The sequence below is a fragment of the Chelonia mydas genome, chromosome 1 (assembly GCF_015237465.2).
Source record: "Chelonia mydas isolate rCheMyd1 chromosome 1, rCheMyd1.pri.v2, whole genome shotgun sequence".
In the NCBI taxonomy this organism is placed as follows: domain Eukaryota; kingdom Metazoa; phylum Chordata; order Testudines; family Cheloniidae; genus Chelonia; species Chelonia mydas.
The window spans coordinates 336840987-336866880 of NC_057849.1; the positions used below are offsets into that span (position 1 = coordinate 336840987).

The 25894-nt window shown below is 45.6% G+C and overlaps 1 protein-coding gene across 5 annotated transcripts in view; it reads left to right on the forward strand.

Moving 5' to 3' along the window:
* The window catches only part of SFMBT2 (Scm like with four mbt domains 2), a 192190-nt gene that overhangs the window by 102111 nt on the left and 64185 nt on the right, over positions 1-25894 (forward strand). For all 5 annotated transcript variants that reach the window (XM_037889346.1, XM_043520689.1, XM_037889348.1 and 2 more), the window contains exons 7-9: positions 2167-2264; positions 19891-19992; positions 21807-21954. In XM_037889346.1, coding sequence (XP_037745274.1) covers positions 2167-2264; positions 19891-19992; positions 21807-21954 — 348 coding nt within the window. The remainder of the gene's footprint in view (positions 1-2166; positions 2265-19890; positions 19993-21806; positions 21955-25894) is intronic.

Genomic DNA, 25894 nt, shown 5'->3' on the forward strand with positions numbered 1-25894 from the left:
GAATAACGGAGGGGGGTGGCCGGACAGTGACCAAGCAGGGAGAAGCCCAGAGAGCCTTCCTTTTCACAAACACCCCCCAGACCAGAGCCCAGGCCCCTTGGCGTCCTTGCACTCTCCCAGCAACTCCGTTTCAGAGAAGCATTCGTTCCCCGCTGGCTCTGCGTCAGTGGGTGGGTGGGGAAGGGCTGAAGGCGCCGAGGTTCAGTGATGCTGCACCACAAGAGGCAAGAGGCTCCTAAGTCTCTGCACATGGCGTATCTGCCTGGGGCTGACCATGATCCAGCCCCGAATCTTCAAGGGGCTGTTCCTGAAAAGTGCCAGCTGCCTCTCATGTGCTGGGAGTCGAGTGCAGGGTGGAGACTAAAGGAGACTCTCTGTTCTTTGCACAGCATGACCTAGGGGCAGGCCAGAATCACAGCCCAGGCAGGATGCTACCAGCAGACCAGGAAGCAGCCTGTGTGGGGCTGCTGTGTATTCCCCCAGCCCTACCTACTCATGAGTGGGTGGGACGGGGCAGGGAGTGGGCAGAGCCATGGCTTCATCCCCCTCAGTGCACCAGCTCTTCCAGGGAAGTACGCTGCACCAGGGATAGGCTTGGAGCAGGGTGAGACCTGGAGGCAGATTGTGACTGTCTGAGACAGCACGTTGCCCCTTGCTTGAGTGAATCCTGTGTGTGTGAATACATCTTACCTATGTGAGCATTCCCCTTGGCAACGGGGCTGTTCATGCTAGGTGGTAGGACTGGGTCATTTTATTAACGCACCCGAGAGTGAGCTGTGCTTCCAAAAGGAAAGGAACACCTGCCGTAACAGGCACACCGAGTAACAATCACTTAAAAAGTGCTCTTGGTACAGAGGACTCCGGCAGCAATCTGTACTCTAAACAGAGGATCAAAATGTGGTTTCACACTGAAATCCAGACAGGCAAGGAATTAAAAATATAGCCCTAAAGGGTTATGTCCCTCTAAGTGCGCTTAAATTCATATGCATACCCTTGATGTCTGTCTGAAGTTGGATAGTTTGATATAGTGGATGTATAAATACATCCACTTCCAGTGAGTGATTTCTGCAAATCCTGTTTTGATAAGGTCTTAAATCTGTTGAGATCAGAGCATAACATTCCCTTGTAGCTTCAATGCTAGGTGAAAACTGTGCTTGCCAATTCCTTCTTTTTTTTTTTCTTCTCTGCTTCAGAATTGTAAGATGCTGCCGTAAATCTTTGCGGCTGTTATAAGCACAGAATTTCAAATGAAAATTGAGCCAAATACAGCACTGGTGTAAAAACTACACTGACACCATTGGAGTTGCACTCTGTTTATTCCCTATCTGGATTCAGGCCTATTCTGTTCATTTCCATTTTAATAATTGTTGCACTCTATCTGTCTATCTCGTAACTTTAAGAGCTTGAGATGAATGTTCTGCAATAACTTGTGCGCTGGATAACAATATGTTTCCTAGAACAGAAGTACAGCCAATATAAAATTCTCCATCACTGTATTGTCCCTACAGTTGATGATTCATAGGCATTTTACTGGAATGAATCACTAAAGGATTTGGTAATATAACTAATGATATTAAATCTATTTAAAGAAGCTGCTTGTAGTATGACTGTACTTCAGTTGTGAATACTATTTGTTGGGTTGCTCTTGTACTCTGATTGTTATATTGACAAGTATGTCTATGTACAGAGCTGGTTGCAAATTTTTATTGTTTTGTGTTGTTTTAAACAAAAAGTGCCTTTTCAACTAACAATGAGGGCAGTGTTTATGAGAACATTTCCCATTTTTTTGTCCAAATGTTTCAGCTTTTGGTTGTAACCCCCCAAACAGCAAAAATATCAGTTTTTGGCAGCCAAACATATAACAAGTTCAGTTTTGGTTTTCAAAAACAAAATTCAAGTTTTGGCTTTTTGACAAAAAAACCTGAAAAATGTTCATTTTCTTGCTTTGGTTTGTTTTTCTTCAGGAAATAAAGTACGTTACTCCCTGGCTCTGTGTGTTAATGGAGTCATTCTTCTTTGCTGGTTTTACCAGAACTACATGGTACGGGGTACACACTGCATTGTTGGTTTTACTGGGATTGTACCAGTACATGGTGTATGAGATTAACATGCTACAGGAGTGTTTGATCCTTAAACAATTATGTGATTTTTTTGTTGTTGTTTTAGAAATCTATTCTCTGAAGAATATATCTGAGTGGAAATGCGCTCTGGAAAAATCCCTTAATGATGCAGCAAAATTTCCTCTTCCAATGGAAGTATTCAAGGTAAAAGAGATCCATTTATTCTTTAATTACAGAGCCACCAATGAATAAATACATCAAGGGGTAAATAGCATCTTGTGTTTAACTCTGCTAGGAGAGCGACGCTCTAGTAGGTCATGCTGCAAAAAGTCACACGTGAGATTGTTGCATAAGCTGAAATAAAAGGGTTTTGTTGTTCTGCAGATTTTCCATTTGGAAAATTGACTCCTTCCAGTCAAAAATTATTATAGGAGTAGGGTGTGCTTGGCATTGTTTTCTCCCACATCATTTTTTAAAGCACGTTGCTATGTAAGGCCTGTGCAAAAGACAACACTTATGTTCCACTTCTGTCTTCAAAGTAGGGTTTAAGTGGGATTTAAGAACATAGGAATTGCCAGACTGGATCAGACCCAAGGTCCATCTAGTCCAGTATCCGGTCTCCAGCACCAAAGGAAGGTGGAAGAACCCTGCAGTCTGCCCCCCACCCCCACTTAGGTCTCATCTTGGTCTACAATAGTCAGAGATTGGCTTCAGCCCCAAAGCACAAGATTTAAAATCCCTTACAAAAATTTTGTTGTCAGTGATCATGATGACTCTGGATAGTTTTGATTTTGCCATATAAATATCCAGTCTCTTAAATCCCTGGCCTCAGGTACTTCCTGTGGCAGTGAGTTCCAGTTTTTATCAGTTTTGAATTTCCCACCTTTTACTTTAATAGAAGATCCCATTCTTGTTGTGTAATGAGACAGGGAGAACAGAAGCGCCCCGTCTACCTTCTCTAGACCATTCATAACTGTGTATACTTTTAGCATGTCCCCTCTTATCCATTGTCTGGGCGAACTGTCCCAGTCTGTCAGCCTCTCTTCATAGGAGCCTAGGATCATTCTTGTCACTTGTCTCTGAACTCCTTCCAGTTCTGCAATATCATGTTTTAGTTGGGTTGACCAATAGGGCTCACAGTACGACCAGTGGTTCAAAGTCCTTGTATTGGCCCTCTGCACTGGGGTAGGTTTCACCCTACTGTTGGTAAAATCCTTTCAGAAACTTAGTTCTTTTATTGTGTTTATCCCAAGCAGCAATGGTCTCAGGGTGCAGTGGGGGAGGTCTAGGTTGGATATTCGGAAACACTATTTCACTAGGAGGGGGTGAAGCATTGGGATGGGTTCCCTAGGGAGGTGGTGGAATCTCCATCCTTAGAGGTTAATGCCCGGCTTGACAAAGCCCTGGCTGGGATGATTTAGTTGGGGATTGGTCCTTCTTTGAGCAGGGGTCTGGACTAGATGACCTCCTAAGGTCCCTTCCAACCCTGATATTCTATGATTCTAAATTGCACATTCCAGGTTCAATCTGGCTCCCGGAGAAGTCAATGGAGAAATCCCATTGATTTTAATGAGAGCGAGATCAGACCATGCAGGGGAGATTAATAGCCGGCCATACATGTCGTGCAAAGAATATTTTGTGCTCACCCTCTCTTGAGTCAGCATTAATTTTTTTGGTGATCTAAACTGGTGCCACTAGTGCCATTATTGTAATACTCTGGATTTCAAGAGTATCTTCCATCTGAAGACCAAAAGGTACGTCACAAACACTGAGGGAAGCATTGTTAGTTCCATTGCTCAGCTAGAAGAATTGGAACATAGAGGTCTGTGGAAGAGGTATGCTGGTGATAGGTGCAATCAGAAGGCCTGAAAGTTATAGGCTAGAGAGTCCAGATGGTCGTACTGCCGTATCTGTGCCATGACCACCCAGTCCCTCTCTCCTCATTTTGCCTTCCTTCGGCTGATAACATACTGGTTTGAGTGAATTTTGTCAGACTGTCTCATGGAGCCTGTTAGCAGCTGTGCACTGCATCTGCTAGCAAATCTGCTGCATCCCTTCCTTCATCATTGCATATTCCCCTGCTTCCCCCTCTCCTATTCGCCAACATTTTAAATATAGGTTTCGTCATTACTCTCTGTGGGGGTGAAATTCACCACTGTGCAGCGAGTCAGTACAAGACCAGTGCACCACTCACATCCTACTGCGTCCCCAAAATAGGGGTTACATGGGCGCTAAGCAATTAAAGATGGGTGGTGCCTTCCCCTTGCACCGGGATGACTTTTACTCTGTTGGTGATGTTAGGAAGAACTTTCTACATATAACGGTAGTTAAGGACTGGAAAAAGCTTCCCAGAGAGGTTGTGGAATCCCCATCACTGGAGGTTTTTAAAAACAAGTTGGACAAACACCTGTCAGCGATGATCTAGGTTTACTTTGTCCTGCCTCAGCGCAGAGGGCTGGACTAGATGACCTCTTAAGGTCCCTTCCAGTCTTCATTTTTATAATTCTGTGCCCTTTAAGGAATCCCTGGTTTATATTTTATTTATTTGCTAGGAAAGACAGCCACTTTGTGCTTTTCTGCTGACAATAACACCTAGTTCTTATATAGCACTTTTTCATCGGTAGATCTCCAGGCACTTTACAAAGGAGCACAGTATAATTATCCCCATTTTACAGATCAAAGACTGAGGCAGTGAGAGGGGATGTGACTTGCCAAAGATGTCACAGCAGGCCAGTGACAGAGCCAGGAATAGAAGCCAGCTCTTGTGAGTCCCAGGCTCTACCCACTAGACCACACCGCCTGCTCAATCTCCCATCCTTTATTTTCACTTTCCAGAGACAGCTGCAGCCAACTCCCCAGGAAGGGTTCAGGGCTCTGTGGTCCAACTAAGAAGCACTATAATTAGAACAATTTTATTCAAAACTCTTTGGGTGAAATCCACATCTGGCTGATGGCTAATACAACACCAGTGCTCATTGAAGTCCCATTTATGCCCTATTTTGAGACTATAACCAGGACTTCAGGGGTGCATAGGCCTCACGTTGCCTGTCTGCACAAAGGTGATGTCCAGTCACTGTGCCAATATTACTAACGGTTCTGACTATACACTTTTTATTTCATTTAACTTGTTTGAAGGTCAAAACATGGTGGTGCTAGGGTTAGACCACAAAGATGTGATGCTGATACTTAATTTCTATTCCTGATCATATTCCATGTATGAAAGAGTGCAGAATATTCCTGGCAAGGCACAAAAAAAACTTTATTGAATTTACTCCGTCTGGCTGTTGAATCCTCTCTTCTCAGCATACAAACTTATGTCTGCTTACTTTCATTATGGCATCAGGACTGTGTTTTTAGATTCAGGAAGTCCCACTTTTGAGGTGCCTTGTGGTGGGAGATTGCTGGGATGCAGAGCAATGCAAAGCACAGTGAATTGACTAAGATGAGCATTGCTTTGGGACTGAACACAAAGAAGGGCAAAAACCACAGGTGCTTTTTGTTTCGTCAAACCAAACCCGGGGTAAGGTGCAGCTCAGCCCTGTCTTCTCTAAGCCCCTGATTCTGGGCATCGGTGGTGCGGGGGTTGGATAAATATTTCTGCTCCGGGCCCATTTCTTGTTTCAATTGCAAATGAGTGAAGCACAGGGTGGTTTTTGTTCTTATTTGAAAATGCCACCGTCAGTCAGGCATCTGCTTTGCAAAACCAGAGAGACTCATGTCTGGGTCTCATTTTATGTCAGTCTCCAAAACTGGGGGTGAGAAGAGGCAACATTTGACTGTAAGGGGCCAGGTCAGAGTAGCTCTGTTGAAGTCACTTATGTCAGTGAAGTTACTCCACTGATGACTAGCTGATGATCTGGCCCAAGGTTCTGATGTGGGTCCATTTCTGCTTCTGTGAGAGTCAATTGCAGAACTCCCATTGATTTCAGCAGGAGCAGTATTTTGAAGCCTATCTTCATTCTTTTTTTTTCTATCATTTTCCTTTGATTTTATTTTATTACTATTATTTTAAAATAATGTCTGAAATCCTGGCCCCTCTGAAATCAATGGGGAGTTTTTCCATTCAGTTCATTGGAGCTGAGATTTCATAACACCTGGGCATGAGGACAAGATGAATCTGGCTGACAAAAGCTTGCGTTTCATTTACTCAACCAATAGGTCCAGAACTCCTTCATTCAAAACACACTGAGCCTGATCCTCCTCTCCTACATTGCTTTTACGCTGGCGTAACTTCATCGGCGTTACTCCTGATTTAGACCAGCGTAAGGATGAGGAGGACCAGGCCCATTGTCTAAATATCTGGTACAAGAATCTTTTAATTAAGCAATAAGACTGCAGAGTTTGCGTGGTTTGAGAATGTCCTGCCGCTGGTGAGGACCTGGGCATGAACTAAAAAAAGCCTGCAGCTGCCCCAGCTCATGATGTGTGCATCTGCTCCTGTGAGCTAAGCAGTGTCTGACTTGGCTGCTCCTTAGATAAGAGACCTCCAAGGAAAACCTTAGATACTCAAAAATGTGATGGTGGTGATCCAGAAGGTGTCGTTCTTCACTGAAAGTCAGAGGAGAACTAATTCCTCCCCACGGTGCAACAGGGCTCCGTGGTGCTGTAGCTGTCAGCTGTTAAATGAGCTGTAAAATAGAGATCTTGCAATTGTCAAAGATCCGGGGGCATTTCTGCAAAAGTGGAAGTGACTGCTCTGGTGTACTTGGTAAATTGCGGTTTGGGTAATCATATTCCATCAACTCTGATCCAGCAAAGCACTTAAGCATGTCTTTAACTTTAAGCACACGGGTAATCCAGTTGAAGTCAATGCATAAAGTTAAGGATATGCTTAAGTGCTTTGCAGGGTTGGGGTCTAAATTACTTTTTCAGTTTCCGTTGCGCACATGTGGGTGGTGGGTGAACGACTCGTTGGGGGAGGCTAGCCCCGGCTACTCCCCCTCTGCCCCTCCCCTTCCACTCCCACTTCGCCTGCTGGAGCCCAGAGCACCCCCATGGTGGCTGCTGGCCCCCCCAGCCCCAGGGCGCCAGAGGTCTCCCAGCCCTGGAGCACCGGGAGGGCAGCTTGGTCCCAGCGCCCCTGTGCAGTGTTTTATCCACTAGGAAACACTGCTTCTCTACTACAAATAGGGTGCAAAATATTACCCTTTCCTATCCGGTGATGTTTTACATGCGTCTTGTACTGTCATTTGGCACAGATGTTGTGTATGGTTTGTAAAATGCTATGGGATCCTTTGGGAGGAAACGGATATAACTGCCAGGGAATATTCTGAGTATTTTACTACTAAACGTAGTGCTTGGCAAGCCAAGCCTAGAACAGGCTGTGTAAAGAAATATTTTGCAAAAAAAGCTTTAATAACGTTTTCACTACAGTACGTTCCTCTTTTTACTGTAGGAAAATATACTGATTTCTAAAATATACTTTAGAAAACCAACACCCCCGAAACAGATGAAAATGTCAAAGAAGGATGGGATTTTCAAAATTGCCTGTGTGAATTACATAAAACTGGCTTGGGTGCAAAGCTCGTGCTCCTAAATCTCTTGGGCATCTTTGAAAAGCCACCCTACAGTTTTTACAGGCAGTGTGTTTAGTGAGCTCAAGCATAGACTGGGACTTGGCCACTTTGCCTTTAACTTGGATTGTTGTCTTTGGTATGTCATCTACAGTTGGACTGCAGAGACCGGTGACTGTCATGCTGAGCAGTATTGTCTCATTGTTTTCTCATACTCCCCATCTGCCTGTCTGTATCCATCTGTGGTCTCTTGTGTTATACTTTGATTGTAAAAAGAAAAGGAGTACTTGTGGCACCTTAGAGACTAACCAGTTTATTTGAGCATGAGCTTTCGTGAGCTACAGCTCACTTCATCGGATGCATAGCTATGCATCCGATGAAGTGAGCTGTAGCTCACGAAAGCTCATGCTCAAATAAACTGGTTAGTCTCTAAGGTGCCACAAGTACTCCTTTTCTTTTTACGAATACAGACTAACACGGCTGTTACTCTGAAACTTTGATTGTAAGCTCCTTGGGGCAGGCACTGTCTTTTTATTCTCTGGGTGTACACCCCCTAGCACAGTGGAGGCTTGGTCCATGACTAGAGCTCCTAGACACTGTGCTAATACAAATAATAATAAATAATCTGACCCTTTGTACTTCAGAGTCTCCATGTGTAACTTGGGACAATAGCTCCAGTATTGCTCTTTCCTCATTTGTGCATGCTGACAGCTCAGCCTGCAAATTGTCTGAGTACCTATCTGAAGAAGAGATTCTGGTTGGTAGCTGGCTCTTTAATCTAGCAGACAAAGACACAACACGATCCAACAGCTGGAAGCTGAAGCTAGACAAATTCAGACAAGAAACAAGTCACACGTTACTAACAGTGATGCGAATTAGCCACTGAAACGTTTTGCCGAGAGATATGTTGGGTTCTCCATCACTTGAAGTCTTTGGGGCAGATCTCTCCCTGCTGGTGTACAGTTTATACCAGTGTAGGATCTGCCCCCTTTTTATCAAGACGGGATATATTTTAAAAGGAGATGCATTAGCTCAACTGGAAGTTACTGGGTTTAATGCAGGAATTACTGGGTGAAATTCTACCATCTGTGTTATGCAGGAAGTCAGGCTAGTTGATCATAAAGGTACGGTCCCTTCTGGCCTTAAAATTTATGAATTTTTGAGTGCTAAAAATGAAGCCCCTTTTAAAAATCACATCCAATCTGTATAGTTTGGATAAAACGATGGATGAGCATCAGATGCAAAGTACTAGAAGCATTTAAACATGGAGGAGAGAGAGATTATTTAGGTTGGAGCAGGCTGCTGGAATTAATTTTTTTTAAACTTTTAAATGATTTTGGATTCATCAGATTATACCCATAGCTGGACCACAGTAACTGGATGATCTTATTCCTGCTCCCCTTGGGCTTCTACCCCATACCTTCCAATGGTTGGTTATACTCACTTGCTCCATGTTAGATTGGCAGTTCTCTGGGGCAGGTACCACCTCTTCTATGTGTTTGTGCGGCATCTAGCACAGTGGGTCCGTGATTCTGACTGTGGTCTTCGGACGCTACCACTGTCCCAGCAATGGTAATAATCAATACCTTGGGTAATGGGATGAACATTTAAGAAAGGATCATTTAGGATTCTCCTAAGGCCAGGAGTGGAAGCACCACCCCTTATGATGAGAGCTGGGTGAAAAAATTCAAAATCTGGGATTTCAGTGACACCTGTAGTTAGAATTTAAATGTTTTTAAAGTGGGGGAATATTATTTTTAACCCTCCCCTTTCCCCCTCCCCCAGTTTTATGGCGTTTTTCTTCCAAAAAAGGTGCAAAATTATCCCAATATTTTTCATGATAATTTCAATTTGGTTTTTTGACCAGCTCTTCTTGAGAAGTTGAAAAGTAAGGTAGACCCAGTTTAGGGTCTGGAGGGGGACAATCCTGGATGGAAGCAGGGGATGAACTAGATGACCTTAATAGGTTTTTCCTTCTCAGACTCCCATAATAGCTGGGCATGTGTTGCTGCCGCTGGTTAAAGCGGACGTGCTTTGGTTTAACTTGGAAGCCGAACTTGCATGTAAGCATTTCCCTGCTCCCCGAGCGCTGATTGCTTGGCTGGCGTTTGCGATGCATGCTGTGCTTTAATAACCTGCTCGTCGCCATTTTGCTGCAGCTTGCCAGGGTTTTTATACTCCATCTGTTCCTTCGCATCCATAACTCTCTTCAGCCTTCTGGTGGGATCCTTAACTTTCTGACTGCTATTTGCATGGCTGCTAGACGCTGTGCATAGACTCACCCTGCTAATCCCTTATCTTTGATCCGCTTCTGTCTCAGCTCCTTAAATCGCGTTACCTTTGTACGTAATATGGCTAGGGCCTTACCAAATTCACGGTCCATTTTGGTCAATTTCACGGCCATGGGATTTTTAAAAAGGTATATTTCATGATTTCAGCGATTTAAATCTGAAATGTCACGGTGTTGTAATTGTAAAATTACAAAAAGGACTTATGGGGGCGGGGGTTGCAAGGTTATTGTAGGGGGGTTGCAGTACGGCGACCCTTACTTCTGCGCGGCTGGCAGTGGTGCTGCCTTCAGAGCTGGGCGGCTGGAGAGCGGCGGCTGCTGGCCGGGAGCCCAGCTCTGAAGGCAGAGCCACCGCGAGCAGCGCAGAAGGAAGGATGGCACGGTTTGGTGTTGCCACCCTGACTTCTGCGCTGCCGCCTGCAGAACTGGGCTCTCAGTCAGCAGCTGCTGCTCTCCAGCTGCCCAGCTCTGAAGGCAGCAGCTCAGAGGTAACGGTGGCACGGTACGGGATTGCCACCCTTACTTCTGTGCAAATGCTGGCAGGGCGCTGCCTTCAGACCGGGCGCCCGGCCAACAGCTGCCGCTCTCTGGCCGCCCAGCTCTGAAGGCGGCAGTGCAGAAGTAAGGTGGCAATACCGTGACCCCCCTAAAATAACCTTGCGACCCCTCTGCAACTCCCTTTTGGGTCAGGACCCCCAATTTGAGAAACACTGGTCTCCCCCGTGAAATCTGTATAGTATAGGGTAAAAGCACACACAAGACCAGATGGCCATGAATTTTGTAGGGCCCTAAATATGGCTAATCACACTATCTTAAAGTGCCTTATCAACTTACAACCGTTCACCCCTTCCAGGAGCAAGGTTGGCTTTGTAGCTAAGGCACTGGACTGTGACTCAAGAGATGTGGAATTCAGTTCCTGCATCTGCTGTAGGCTTCTTGTGGAACCTTGGACAAGTCTCTTAACCTCTCTATGGCTCAGTTCTTACAGATGGGGATAATAACACGTCCCTACCTAAGTGCATTAATATTTGTGAGGCACCCAGATGCCGTGGGGATGAGAGCCATGTAAGTACCTAGACAGATAAAATGCAGCCACCTCTGGGGTGGCCTGTGGCTTTGAACAGCAGCGCCACACAACAGTCCAGGGTAAGCAATGAAGAAAAATACAAGTGAAATTCTGGAGGGAATTCATGTACGGCAGAACATAACTTCCTGACTTGGAGTGAGATTCTGCATGATGACTGCACATATAGTCCATCCCACCCTCCCCCGGCTTTGCTTTTTAACACACACCCTTTTTTTTTACTAATGAACATCAGTGGTGGCTCAGCCAGCCAGAGGTTAATGAGGTGGAGTGGCCTAATGTACTGCTGATAGAACTGGGCCCGGGGAAATGGCAGCGTTCAGTCTCTGACACTGACTTGCTGTATGTCTTTGGCCATGTCACTCGTGCACACGTTTTCTGACTGGGATGTTTAACAGTGTGCACCTAGAACCAGATTATTCTCTCAGTTACAGTGGTGTAAATTTGGAGTAAAGCTATTGACTTTAGTGGAATTACTCTGATTTATGAGATAAATGAGAGCAGAATCTGGCCCTTAACTATAGATGTAGTCATCTAAATAAGGGACTTGATTGCCAATGATGCTGAACACCCACAGCTCCCATTGACATTAGTGGGCCTCTTCTGACCTCACTTACTCTGCTGTATCCCATTAACTTCAGCAGGGTTACTCCTGATTTACACCTTTAGAGGTGAGGGGAGAATTGGCTCAAATGAGTCGCTGTGAGTGCTGAGTACATTTTAAAATCCAGCTACTTAAAAGTCCAGATACCTAAATATGGATTTGGGGGCCTCATTTTAGACACTCTAGTTAGAAAAATTTGGCCGGAATTTCTGTGCATCTCAACTTTCCCATCTGTAAAGTGGGGATAATACATATTACATAGCGAGGATTCATTAGTGAATGGCTGCAAAGTGATTGGGTTGGCTGGAGGTTCCTAACCCTCTACTTTTGCTTGAAGGCAGTAACATGTACGTAGGTGAGTGTCTTTTTAAGTCTTGCTCTGCTTTCTACGTTTCTACCATCCAGAAGAATCTTAGAACCTGGGAGTGAGGGAATATTTGCCCGGATGCATTTTATGCCATCTGCATCAGGCAGAGGGATAAAGCAAAGGTGTTCTGTATTTAAGAGTTAGAATGGCTACTCTGCAATGTGGCTGTTTCTATGGTAACTATTTTTTTATTGAACAGGGGAGGCCTAAAATACCGAAGACTAAATTTGGCCTTCAGATGTAGCCATAAGGTTCCACGGATTTCGAGTCACACATCAGAGGGCAGAATTGGGTTCAGACAGCTTAACAGTTACTTCTGCTGGGGAGGGGGGTCATAATATCTCAAATAATTTCCCCCTCCCACACTAAATTTTAGTTTCTTCCCAGCACTGCCTGTCAAACCAGCAAGCCCCAGCTTCTGCTGTCTCTTTTCCCCTATGTGTGTCCACACGGAAATCTCTCCACATTTAGAAAAGGATGTTGAATTGCAAACAAGCCCAATTCATGTGGAAATAAAACAGGGGGTCTGCATTTGGGAGGGCTCTTTTTTGTCAATTAAAAAGAAAGGCATGATTCCTGTGGAGACAGCTTAGAGATCCTTCTTATCATGACTCCTTCTGTCCTGAACTGAACATCACACATGAACTGTCTGCTTAAAATAGGGTGACCAGACAGCAAGTGTGAAAAATTGGGACAGGGGGTGTGGGGGGTAATAGGATCCTATATGAGAAAAAGACCCCAAAATCGGGACTGTCCCTATAAAATTGAGACATCTGGTCACCCTAGTTTAAAATTAGATTATGGAAACACCCAGTTCCCAGGGGCACCGAGAAAAACATTGGGAGGAACATATTATTGAAAAGTAAGAACAAAAAATACAATCCGTGATCAAAAAATATAGGGATCTAATTCTGCCCCTCCCTTCAAGCAGCCTAAACCAGGGTGAGGTTTTATTGAAGGCCTAAAGAGTTAGGTCAACTTAACTTTCACTGGTGTGTGAAAAAGCCACACCCCTGAGTGATGTAGTGAAGCCGAACTTACCCCTGGTGTAGACAGCGCTAGGTTGACGGAAGAATTTTTCCGTCGATCTAGGTACCGCCTCTCATGGAGGGGGATTAACGACAACCCCTGCCATTGCTGTAGTGAGTGGCTACACTAAAGTGTTACATTGGTCCAGCTGTCGCTGTGCCCCTGTAGCAATAAAGTGTGGACACAGGCAAAGTCTTTAGTGTTTTACACCAGTGCAGCTGGTGGAAGGGAGAGAAGAATCAGGCTCATCATTCGTTTACTCATTTTTGTTCAGTGTGGAGGTCAGCCTGGATCCAGTCACTTTGGAGATGTTCAATATCAAAACCCAGTTCTGAATTCCGCAATTGGCCCCTATCTTCATGCTGGACCCTGAATCAAAGTCCTGGATCTGATAGCCCAGAGCTTGGGAGTGTTTGAAATCAGAATCTGAATTTTGTATTTTGAGCTCCTCTCTAGCTTGCTGTATAAACGCCTGCATCCATTATTCCAAATGCCGGGCCAAACTGTGGTTTATCATTGTATCCGGCAGCAGCAGAAAGGACTCTGAATGTGGTTGCGTATTCGCAAAATGGGTGCACTCCTCAAAATTTGTGAGAGCAGCTAGAGTAGCCAGCTCAAAATATGGCTTTGGGTAACATTTTAAAAGTGCCTAAGTAGCTTAGGTGCTTAAGTCTCATTTCCAAATGTGATTTAGGAGCTTACATCTTTCAACAAGAATTAGACACCCAAGTGCCTAATGGCTAGTTGTCCAAAGGTATTTAGGCATCTACAAAAGTGCCTAAGTGAGTTAGGCTTCTAACAGCCATTGAAAGTCACTGGCTTCCAATGGGAGTCAGGCACTTAATATTTACAAAAGTGCTTTAGCAGGTTAAGTGCCTAATTCCCATTGGACAGTGACTTCCAATGGGCATTAGGAGTCTAACTCACTTAGGCACTAAATCATTTAGGCTCCTGTTATAAAGGTACTTGCAGCATTCGAACTGGGTGGGTAATAAACCCTACTTTCAAAGTGAGTGAGTGATTGGATCCAGGATTATCTCCACAATGAACAGGTGGGGACACCAAGGAGCAAATTTCTTAATTCCTAAAGAAGGGGATAGGGCATTTGGACTCCTGGGTTCTGTTCCCAATTTTGTCAGTGACTTGGTGTGGGACTGGTGACTGGTCACTTCACCTCTCACAGCATCGAATCCTGCAGCTCTGTGGGCGTGTAAACCAGGGATTATACTGCACATGAATGAGGAGAGGCTTGGTTAGCTAATGATTGCAAAGCAATCTGAGATCCTCCACTGAGAGGCGCTGCAACAGCGTGTTTCATAGTAAGGGGCAGCCCACTGTTACGATGATTACTCAAATGTAGCTTTGGACTGCCATCTTTCCAACAACGCAAAGGATCAGGGTCTTAGCACGTTGGAAGATTTGCAAATGTATCTGCTGTGCTCGCCCTAGACGCCAGCGAGAACGCGGTTCAGTTTAATTGCTTCTTGAGATTCGCTGTGAGATTCATTACAGCTCTGGGTACTCCTGAGGTGGTTCAGACTGTAGGTGACGGGCTTTCTTTCATTCAGCAGAGGTTCTGTAATTTGCCATTCATAACTCAGGAACGCTGTTGTAGGCCGTAATCGCTCACGTTAGAGATCATGCCCCTTTGAATGAGCTACTGCCCTGCTTGTACCATGTTAATTCTCTGGGCTCGGGCTGCTGAGGAGAAATTGCACTTGGAGGGAAGGAATTTTGCAGCATCTTAGTGGGTTGGCAGTTCCACACCCATCCACCCCCACCTCCCCACTGCACCCCTCTTCTGTGGTTAACGCTGAGGGCACGTTTCCATTCTGAGCCCTATATACAGGCCATATAACTTGGTGGACCAAATCCTCATCTATCTAGCTCCATTACAGTCCGTGGGGTGAGCAATTGCTCTACCATGGGAGTAAAGGTTCATAGTCTGGCTCATACATAAATGGGGGGAATAAAATGTCGGAAACGGCCAAAGACATCTCCGCCCCCACCCCTTCTTGGGCCAGGTTCTGATAGCCATAGTCACCTGGAATAGACGGGAATCTGCTCCCCCGGATTGCTGGCAGCTTCCCTCACGCTTCAACTCAAGCATGTGCTTTGGATTCTCAGCTGTTGAACCTTGTAAAATAATAATAAAGGGCCGGATTCTGCCATCCTTCATCACAGTAGTGTCCGGTGTGCTCCTGGGACAGCATAACGATGGGCCATCTCTCACTCAGGGCAGACTCCAAAGGTGAAGCCAGACAAAGGGTGGGAGAGGAAACAGAGACATGAAGTCACTTGCCCAAGGTCACCCAGCAGAGCCAGGAATTAAAACCCAGTCTCTCGAGCTGTAGCATAGTGCCGGATCTGCTAGCCCCCACTGCTTTCCCGGAAGCGAGCCCTTTCTTCATACATCCCAAACTCCCACTGCAGAGGGCATCTATTTTGGGGGAACAAGGAGCTCCTAATGAGGATTTAAATATAAGAAAGGTGCCTAAAACACTCGGTCGTCCTTACAGAAGGAAATAAACCAGGAGAGAGAACACAGTGTGGAATGACTAGGAGAGTCCCTTTTTTTTTTTTTCTGTTTAACATGGCACATTGTGTAGCAGTGTGAATACAGGATTGAGAGAGCAGTTCATTATGCAGTGTATCAGTTTGAGACTAATACTAATTAAAAGCTTTCCTTTCACTTCAGTGAAACCTGTTCTTGGAAATTATGTCAGTTAATTGGAGTTTTGAAGAGCAGCATTTGCCATAGCCTAGCCAATTCCCGGTGGCCCAAAGCAGTCAGAGCACCGGGACTGGAGGACTGTGTTTTGGATCCTTCCTTTCCCCCCACCCTGCTATTGTTGTGGTGAAAGTGTGTGGTTTAAGACATTTTTCATAAATATTGTTATTGTGTAACAAACTTCCAGGGGAGATCAGGTGAATCCAGAGTCTAACTGGCTTTAGGGGTGATGCAAATGTCATCAGAATGACATTCCACAGTGACACCCCTTTTTACTCCCAAATCCCTATGCAACTGTTGAACAAAACAAATCAGCCCCCGCCCAGCCCCCACTTCCTCCCCAAAAACCCTCTACCCTATGTAGAGTTTTGACCCCAAAAAGAAAGAAATACCAGAGACTCCATGAAGTCCACTAGGGACTTCACTATTGGTATTGATTTTACAGGGAAGATGCTGAGACATTAAGGTGCTGAGACATTAAGGTGCTGGGCTGCAAAATAAGATCCGAAGTGCTGTTGAAACAAAACTATGCTATGTATTGTTAGACTTTTACAGAGTTGTTCTTTCTGTTGAATTAATTTTGTCTTTAAGAAAGCAACAACAAAAACTAGCTATAGAAAACTCAACTCCAGAAATGGATGCAGATAAAAATGATTCTCAATAGGATCTAGGTATTTAGGCCCCAATCAGCAAAATACTTAAACATGGATTTAACTTTAAGCATATGAGCAACCCCCTTTGAGATCAATGGGACTACTCACTTATTCAAAGTAAAGCACATGCTTAAGTGCTTTGCTGGATCTGGACTTTCAAAATAGTTTGACGCTATATATCCCAGATCTGGGGGAAGGTGTTGCAGTCCAAACCTAGTTCCCAAGTGCACATTTTGCAAATGATCCCTGTCTATATACTCTGAAGCAAATGGTTGGGGCATTCAAAACGTAGAAACGAACTTCATGGCTGGACCCTGTGTCTGTAACAGGCCAAACCAAAATCCTCAGTCCAAATGCTTCTAAACTTTGGGGGTTTTGAAATTTAGATCTGGACTCGGGTCTGAATTTTGCAACCACGCCCATCTCTAATTGAAACATTCAGTGGCAAAGCTGATGATTTTGGTGGTGATGACGATATGCATTTCTGAAGCATCCATCATACACTCTAGGCACTATTTACACAGGGCCAGATTCTGCTACCCTTACTCTTGTCGAGTAGTTGCCTTACTCCATGAGCAATCCCATTTAAGCAATGGGGCTGATCCCAGAATAAAATGTTGCTCACTGTAAGGCTGGTAGAAATGGGACTTCACCCTCTTTGTGGGCTAGATTGTGCTATTAGAACTGAGCAGGACTGGCCCCTTGCCAGAGGGGATGATAACTACCAAACATGAGTAAGCATCTCAAGTCACTGCCTCTCTGTGCCACGGTTTCCCCATCTGTAAAATGGAGATAAAGATACTGTCCTCCTTTGTAAAGCACTTTGAGATCTATGGGTGAAAAGCGCTAGATAAGCACCAGGCTTTATTGTTAATGGTTAAAATATACAGCCAGAGGCTAGAACTCCTGAGTTCTGTTCCTTTCCCGGCCATTAATTTACTGTGTAGCTTTAAGCAATTAATTTAGCCTTCAGCAGTTTCTTTATCTGCAAAATGGAGAAAATAATATCTACCCTGCAGTGGGACTAAATCCATTAATGTTTTTTAGAGTGCTTTGAGATCCTCTGATGAAAGGTACTATAGAAGTGCAAAGCAAGATTAAAACAATGATTCCTCCGTCTCTACTGAAGCTTGTAAAACCCTTCTTTCAATGTCACTAGAAACATAAGTTCCCCAAAATAGAAACTGTTAAATCCATAAGTAAAGACAGTTCGAGGGGGAAAAAATGACATACTACTTTGAATCAATATAAAACCACTTTAGGACAAGAATATAACCTGTAGCGGTGAATGTAGAAGGGAATGGCATTGCCAAGTACTATTAGATAGAAGTAGGTTTTCTCCATGCAATTTGGAGTCCAGCGCATTTTTTTAAAGTGAAACAATACCTCTTATCGCAGGAGATGTACTGGCTAATGGACTGATGGTTCGGAAATACTATTTTACCACAGAAAGGAGATCACTCTTGAGCTAATAAAACTGAAACGTGATCCTTAATCCAATGTGGTCCTAGGGCTTCTACCTGTGATGTCCTTTGTTGAGGATATAGGTGTCTAAATCATGGGAATAAGACTTGCCTGCTCCTTGCAAAGGATACGTTAGTGTTTAGCACCGTCCCAGTTTGGGGTCTGAGGTTGAGAGTTTAAAAGCCAATTAAGGCATTTGAACACCCAAATTAATTCCCTAGGTCGCTGGGCAAACCTCTCCATCAATCGTTCATGCACAGGCCAGCAAATCAGAGCGTCTGTTTAGGTCCAGATTCGGCCACCCATATTCACATAGTCTCTTTTTCCACTGAAATCTTCTCCTTGCAGAGTAAGGTACTGCTCAGCCTGAGTAAGATAATGTTATTTGATCACTTCTCAGACTTTACAAACCTTGCACCACTCCTGTGAAGTAGGGACGGACTAATATCTCCATTTTACTCATGGGGGACATAGTTACAGAGACACTAGGTGACCCCGCCAAAGATCACATAGCAAGCCTTTGGCAGAGCAGGGAATTGAATGTGGATCTTCTGAATCCCAGCCTAAAGCCGTAACCACTGGCGCCATCCTTCCTGTTAGACTGGTAGACTCTGGCCCTTAGTGGATTTAGTGTTTGTGGAGGGCCCTGCCCTGGGGCCAGAAGTCCTTTACTTATGCACAGACCAGGCATAGTGCTGGCTGGCTTCCCCGCGCTGCCCTGTAAACGTGCTACCTTGCTGCCCGCCTTTCGGGGTCTGAGGACTTGTTCTGTCTCCATGGCCTATTCTATCTGGCTGAGGGGGGCCAGCTGGAGTGGTGACTTTTGGGAAACCTTGTTGAAATCATGTGTGGCTGTAGGGCCAGGTTGTTGCCACTCCTGTGCTGGTCCGCAAGCTGAGGGACGGACCAAGGATCCATCCATCCCTCCAGCTCTTGTGATGCTGCACGGGGGTCAGCCACAATCCCAGGGTCTGCATCCCCTGAATGCCTTCACCAGAGCTAGGCTCGCCAAAGGGGCAGGGGCATGGCCCCTACCCTCTTCTGTACCATCCAGCAGAGCTGGATGGGCACTAATGACCACAGGCAGTTTTGCTGAGTCAGCCAGAGTGTCCCAACTGCTGTGTGATCCCTTCGTGCCCACCTCGTGTGGCTTAACATAGCCCTAAGGCAGTGATGTGTGGTCTCGTTGCCTGGCTTTTAAAATAAATGGCTGTCATCTAGTGCTGTCCCATGTCTCAACTGCTAGAGAGCCTGATTATGGTCACTGGGCCTAATTTTGAGTTACCTGTGTTTGGTCAGGGTCAGAGTGGGGGATGGGTTAAGGTCTCTTTAAAGTTGTGTTCGTGCTTCCTGTGTTCTCTTGTCACACAGGAACCTGCCTAGCCTGTTGTATAAATTTAGAGCAGCCTGCGGGCTGCTCTCCTTCACGTCTCCCCCATGGGCCTTGGGAAATGGAGAATAGCTCTAGGGCAGTGCACTCTGGCCACACCCCTGACACATTCCCCTCTTACAACGCCCAGTCTGCTCCCCAGGCTGAGGGGCTAGGAACAGGGCTGGCGTAGATCCCTTACACCAGATGCGGGGACCCCTGCACAGGCGACATTCTATCCATCTCTGTCCCATTTAAGATCCTGTTATGCTGCCAGGCCAGCACAGAAGCACCTTTGTGAAAATGAGAATCTAGCTGCTCATGGTCACGAGCTGCCAACATCCACTGAGAAATTTCAGGTGACGTCAGTGGAAGCTGTGGCTGTTTAAGGAATGAAAGATTTGGCCTCGAATATCCATCCTATGGGATCCAAGCATTAGTATGTAATGAAAAAGACATGGGATCCTTTCATTCTCTCGCCTATTCTGGTCTGCCTTAAAAGTTTATACTTGGTTTCTTTCTTTTGTTAGGAAAACTGTCCACCCGGAGAAAGCAATCAAAGCCACAGAGCAACATATGAATTAGGCAATACAGGCAGATTCATTACTTCAGGCAAATGTACCTCTTGTAAAATAAAATGCTGGGGCACTTGGTTCTCATAAATGCTGAGTCAGTGGCCAGTATCGCTGATATGCAGGTTTGCTTGTTTCCCATATATATGCATAGGATCATGCTGATTTGAGGAGTCACTTCTTCACAGTGGGGATGAAGCTGGAGGCGGTGGACATGAGGGAACCCTCTAATATCTGTCCTGCATCAGTGACTAAGGTGAGCTCTTGCAAGTGGGACTGAAAATACCATGCTGGCCCCAAACTTATAGGTTAATAACCACCCATGGTTAATAATCCTGTTTAAATGACTGTCCAGTGGAATTTCATTAGCTGGAGGTCAGACTAATAAAAGTGCATTAAAAAAAATCCTTGCACTTCACCTTACTTTCGCCTAATGGATCATCTATGTATTTTTATTGTGTTAGTTGGCATGGGGTGATATCTCCCTTAGACCTACACGTTGGGGGGACCCTGTGTGCAGATCTCTCCCCCCACACAAGGAAGAGGGGACTGGGCTGCCCATGCAACATCATCTCACTTTGTCCTTCCCTGGCCATACAGAAGCTATTCTGCCTATCAAGGCAACCACATCAGACGAGGGGGCAGGATAGGGCAGGGACAGGGAGTATGGATGTTTTCTCCCTCCTGCCCAATAAAGCTGGTACAGCGTTGGTGGTCACATACACATTCCGTAGGGAAAGGGAGTGGGAGGTGTAGGGGCTTGCACCCCTAAATCACGCTAAAACGTCTTTCCTTATCCACTCGCCTCTGACCCCGGAAAAAGGAGCACATCCTCATGCTTGCGTAGAGTCCCAGAACAACAGACAGGCCCATTCGTTCTGCAGTCCCTTGTATCTCAGCAGTGAACAGGTGCTTTTCAGGCCAACTTACTGACCAGGGACTGATCTGTTAAAATGGCACCTCACACCCGCGTTGCCTTTTCTGGTTAGGTTGTGTCACCATTGAGGTTCTCCAAGGCCCACGCTGGTAGCTAAGAATATTTGCACTACCCGTGCAATGCCAGAAACAGCTGGCATGCCCGCTGAGCATCTGTCTGCACTATCTAGCTGATGGCCCTTCTAGCAGGCAACAAGGCCACCACCGCCTGGTAATTAAAGAAGCGCTAAACCTTGCCTGTCTGCACGTGAGCTGTGCAGCGTAAATAGCTGAGAGGAGCTGGCTTGGGAACTCACTACACTTTCTTTATGAGTGTTCTACCCTCTCTCTCCTACCGATATAAAAGCCCCGCCCACAACCATGCTGGACACACCTCCTTCCTACTGCCTTAGCCAGTTCACTCCTTTTGCGTAGGCAGAGCGAGTGGCAGTGTGCGGCAGGGCCCAATCCTGCACCTTTAAGTCAGTGCCATTGATTTCGGCGGATGCAGGATCAAGCCCCAGGCACGCATGAAGGGGAAAGAGACTCCTTGCCTCTTCCAACCTCCAGCCCAGGATGAGCCAGGATTTGTTTCTAGCAAATTCAATTGGTGAGCAGCCCCATACTCTTAGATGGTGCAGAAACATTAGCAAGTATGTTATCATCCCTCTTAACTGGTCTGGTAAAAGTCATTGCCACAAGGCTTCAGATAACACACTTCAGGCCAGGTTCTGCCCACATGTGAGGTCCCAGACATGTCAGCTCAAGCTGAGTGTGTCCCTTGGTAACTATGATGTGACACAACGCGTGGAACTCAACCCTGTTCCAAAGGACAGCACGAAGTCCAGAGCCCTTTAAATCCTGCTTTCACCCTCTTTTGAGTGGGAGAGACAGTGGTGCATAATCTTTGCTGACTCTCTGCCTACAGATGAGTTTCACCCACACTGCAGACATGATCAATACAACTCCTAGTTCCATCTCTTGCAACGGAGTTTCAGGAGCCTATTTCGACTGTCTATGCTGATAAATGAACCCTCCTGGCTGATACCTGCACATCAAGCTATGGAGAATTATGCTGACAACCAAACATGTTGTTTTACCCCAATGTGGTGTGCTTTACCGTAAATTAACAGTGGCCTGTTTTCTTCCCTTCAGGTTTTTAACAATCATTATTTACAAGTGACCATTGATGATCTGAGACCCGAACCCAGCAAAATCTCAATGCTCTGCCATGCTGATTCCTTAGGGATCTTACCAGTACAATGGTGCCTTAAAAACGGAGTCAATCTCACACCTCCTAAGGGTCTGTATTATGCATTTTGATGGTCGGTATTTTGATGTTGTTTTACCCCTACCAAAAGACAAACCGGCTCTCTTGATGCCTTTAAAAATCACGTTCCAATTTATATTGGAAGATAGAAGTGCTAATTGTCTGGAAAAAATTACAATAAATGAAATGGGCCAAATCCACAGCTGGAGTAAATTGGAGGAGCTGATGAGCTGGTCCTATAAATGGTTTTATTTATTGACGTGCGTTAAGTGCTGTACTGAAGTTGATTAAAAAGCCTAATGTCCTGGGACCGACACAGCTAAAACAACACAGAATATAATGAATTCTTGTAACATGGATCTTTATAATACTCAACACCTTCACGGTGCTGTATGAGCATTGAAAGCCATATTATGCTCCCCTCATTACTGTATCCAGAAAGGAAGGATAGTCCAGTGGTTAGGGGGTTCAAATCTTGCCTCTCTCACATATTTCCCGTTTGGACTTGGGCAGGTCATTTAGCATCTCTGTGCGTTAATTCCCCATCTGTAAAATGGGGCTAATAGCATTGCCCTGCCTAACTCGGGTGTAGTGAAGATACATTTAACATTGTGAGGTGCTCAGATAATATGGCAAGTAGCTAAGGGAGATTGATAATGAGCGGTCCATGGATATACAAGGGGCCATTCTGCAGGTCCGGGGGGTGGGGGTACTGCGGCACAAAGAAGTTATCTGCCCAAGAACACACATTACATTGGTGGGAGAATTAGGATTGGAAGCCAAAAGAAACACTTGCAACAAAATCTGAGAACTTTAAATTGGAGCTTTTTCATTTTGGTTCAATTCTGATAAATGGTTCCAGTTTTAGAAAACCTTGGAAAGGGGGTAATTTTTGAAACTCCAAAGTCCATCTACTTCAGTGCAAGATCAGCCATAATGCTGCAATTTTTTTTTTTTTTTTTTTTTTGCTAAAATTGATATTCTGGTGGCAGCAAAAAACCACTTGAGACAAAATTGTAATTTTTTTTCACCATAACATCTGGTGGGTGTGAGGTTTATTTAAATTTGAAATAAAAGGCTGCTGCATGCTAGCCTGTAAGCTGCTGTTCCATTGTCACACTAACAGGGTTAGGGGGTTAAAACTCTGCTTCTAGTGGGTTTACCCATACAAGGTACTGGGCACAGATCCAACAAAAACCCTTCAGCATATGCTTAATCTGAAGCCCATGCCGAAGTCAGTGGCAGCTGTATACTCACATCTGCAGACAAAATGTATCCTCTTCTGTTCTGCTAGCTCTAGGGGGAACGAGTGTGGCCTCTTGGCACTGATTTCAATACTGCTTGACACCAAGGTGCGTGCTTAAGTGTTCGCAAATGTTTGTTAGGAAAACTATTTCCTCAAAGAATGGTCGAGTTAATCCCCTTTCATATAGGGCCTGAGCCAAAACCCTTGTCTCCAGTTTTCCATTTGTATTACAGGACCCCAGCATCATAAGCACTGAACAGACACGTTGCCAAGCCTTCCCCCAAGGAGCCTATGGTCTAATTAGATAAGGCAAACTGAGGCACAGAACAGTGAAGTAACTTGCCCAGGGACTCATATTAGGTCACTGGCAGTCCCAGAACCCAGGTCCCCTGATTCCACTGCACCACAGTTATCAGCTTCACTGCTCATAAATCTTGGCATTTGCCCACAGCCACCCCATTCTTGACCAAGTAACCTACCTATTCAGAATCCATCTCATACAGGCCTGTTAATTAACTAAGACGATAGACCACACGTTTCTCTCTACAGTGGCCATTGCTTCATAAGTTCCATACCACGCGCTTTCAATTCAAGGTGATACAAAGGCCTTGTGATACAGAATTTTATGATTCAGGTTGCCTTGACTTCTGCATTTGATGCCAGATTTTTTTGGCATGCCAGCACCACAGCTGCACTTCTGGTGACTACTGCACTTGTTTCTGTACCTGGGCCAGAAATGTTTAAAGAGAAAATAGACGTATAGTACCACCTCCAGTGATCTGGGTTCCCGAAGGTTCTTGAGGAATCATTGCAAATCCTCTTATCAAAGCCCAGTAATAGACATGCATGGAAACCATGCTAAATTAGCACACCGAAAATCTCCCGTCTGCTAGGTGCGGCTGTTGAATCAAGGATCCTGAAGGGGATGTGTAAGAAATGACATGAGGAAGATGGGAGATATCCATACAGAGTATATTAAACATATTACTTCTGGTGTGTTTGATGGCTCTGTGCCCAAAATACATCTTAACACTCTGGGTGTTGAAAGCCTTTTCATCTGACAAGCGCTGTGTCTGTCACTCTAATGCAATCAGAGGTCTGAGCAATTCTAAATCCCTGGTTTAAAAATATGGGAAATAAAAATGTAACCAAACTGGCAAAGAGTACTGGAGGAACTTACGTGAGTCCATGTCTCTCTAGCCCTTTCTGAACAGGACAGTATCAGCCTTGAACATTAGAGAAACAAATAGGACAAATATAAAGGGGTGGAGAGCTACAGAAATTAGTTGTTTCCAAAACACAACAATGGTGTGAACAGGCACCTGATGAAATATATCGAAGGCGAAGTTTTAGTCACAGGTATTTTTAGTAAAAGTCATGGACAGGTCACGGGCAGTAAACAAAAATTCACAGCCTGTGACCTGTCCGTGACTTGTACTATACCCCTGACTAAATCTTGGGAGTGCCGCGGTGCTTGGGGGGGGGCCTATGGGTGCTGGGGGGGGGGCGGCCCAGGGGGTGCCCTGGGTGCTGGGGGGCCCATGGGTTCTTGGGGGGAGGCCCTGGGGGGGGGCCCGGGTGCTGGGGGGGAGGCGGCCCCGGGTTCACAGGGTGGGTGCACAGAGGGGGCACCGCAAGTGCTGGGGGGGGTGGTCTGAGGGGCGCTGAGGATGCTTGGGTGGGAGCAGCCGGGGACCCCCGCTGGTGCTGGGGTAATGGAATTGGCAGGGCTGGCAGGCTCCCTACCTGGCTTCTCGGAAGCAGCAACATGTCCCTCCCTAAGCTCCTAGCTCCACCTGCTGCCAGCTCCGCAGCAACCATTGGCCGGGAACCGTGGCCAATGGGAGCTGCAGGGGCGGTGCCTGCGGGTGGAGGCAGCACGCGGAGCTAGGAGCTGAGGGAGGGACATGTTGCTGTTTCCGGGGGAGCCCCCCCAAGGTAAGCGCCACCCAGAGCCTTCAACCCCTCCTGCACCCCAGCCCCCAGGCCTGAGCCCCCCACCCACACCCAAACTCTTCCTGCTGCTGCGGGGGTGGGGGGTGGCCTGAGACTGGGCCCAGGGGCTGCCTGAGCCAGCTGCACCGGCTGCTGTAGAAGTCACAGAGGTCACGGAAAGTCACAGAACCCGTGACTTCCGTGACAAACTCTCAGCCTTAAATATACCACATCAATAAAGAGGAGGGAATAATATCATTTCTCACTAGATTCCTACCTGCCATGTAAAGTACAAGTATCCATTTTAGCAGAGAGCCTGAGCTGCTTTCATATGATCCTGTGTCAAGAAGTTTCTGGCCAGGAGCTTTTCCATGTAGAAAAGACACTGAAGAGACTTGCTAGCAAAATGCCCATCTGTAGGAAAAGTCCACAAATTGATATGCAGGAGGAGATGAGAAAGCAAAGCCACTGCTGAGAATTTCTTCTTTGTACAAGGAGTCTTTGTTCTTATATATTTAGGCTCTATTCTCTGGATAACTTTCAGTGAAGATAAGGTTCCATGATTATAATGTTATCTTACTTTCATTGCTTAGGACCAGCGTTTTAAAGGAGACAATAATAGTTTGTTCCACCAGGCACAGTGTGGCCTGTCTGATTATTCAGGATCACCGCGCTTTTTATATGTAGAATATCCGTCCCTCTTTTACATGCACACCACCGCATCTTTTGTAAAGCAGAGGTCGACCGAGAAAATGTACAGTCGATGAGTCATGTGCTGGAGTTGTAAATATG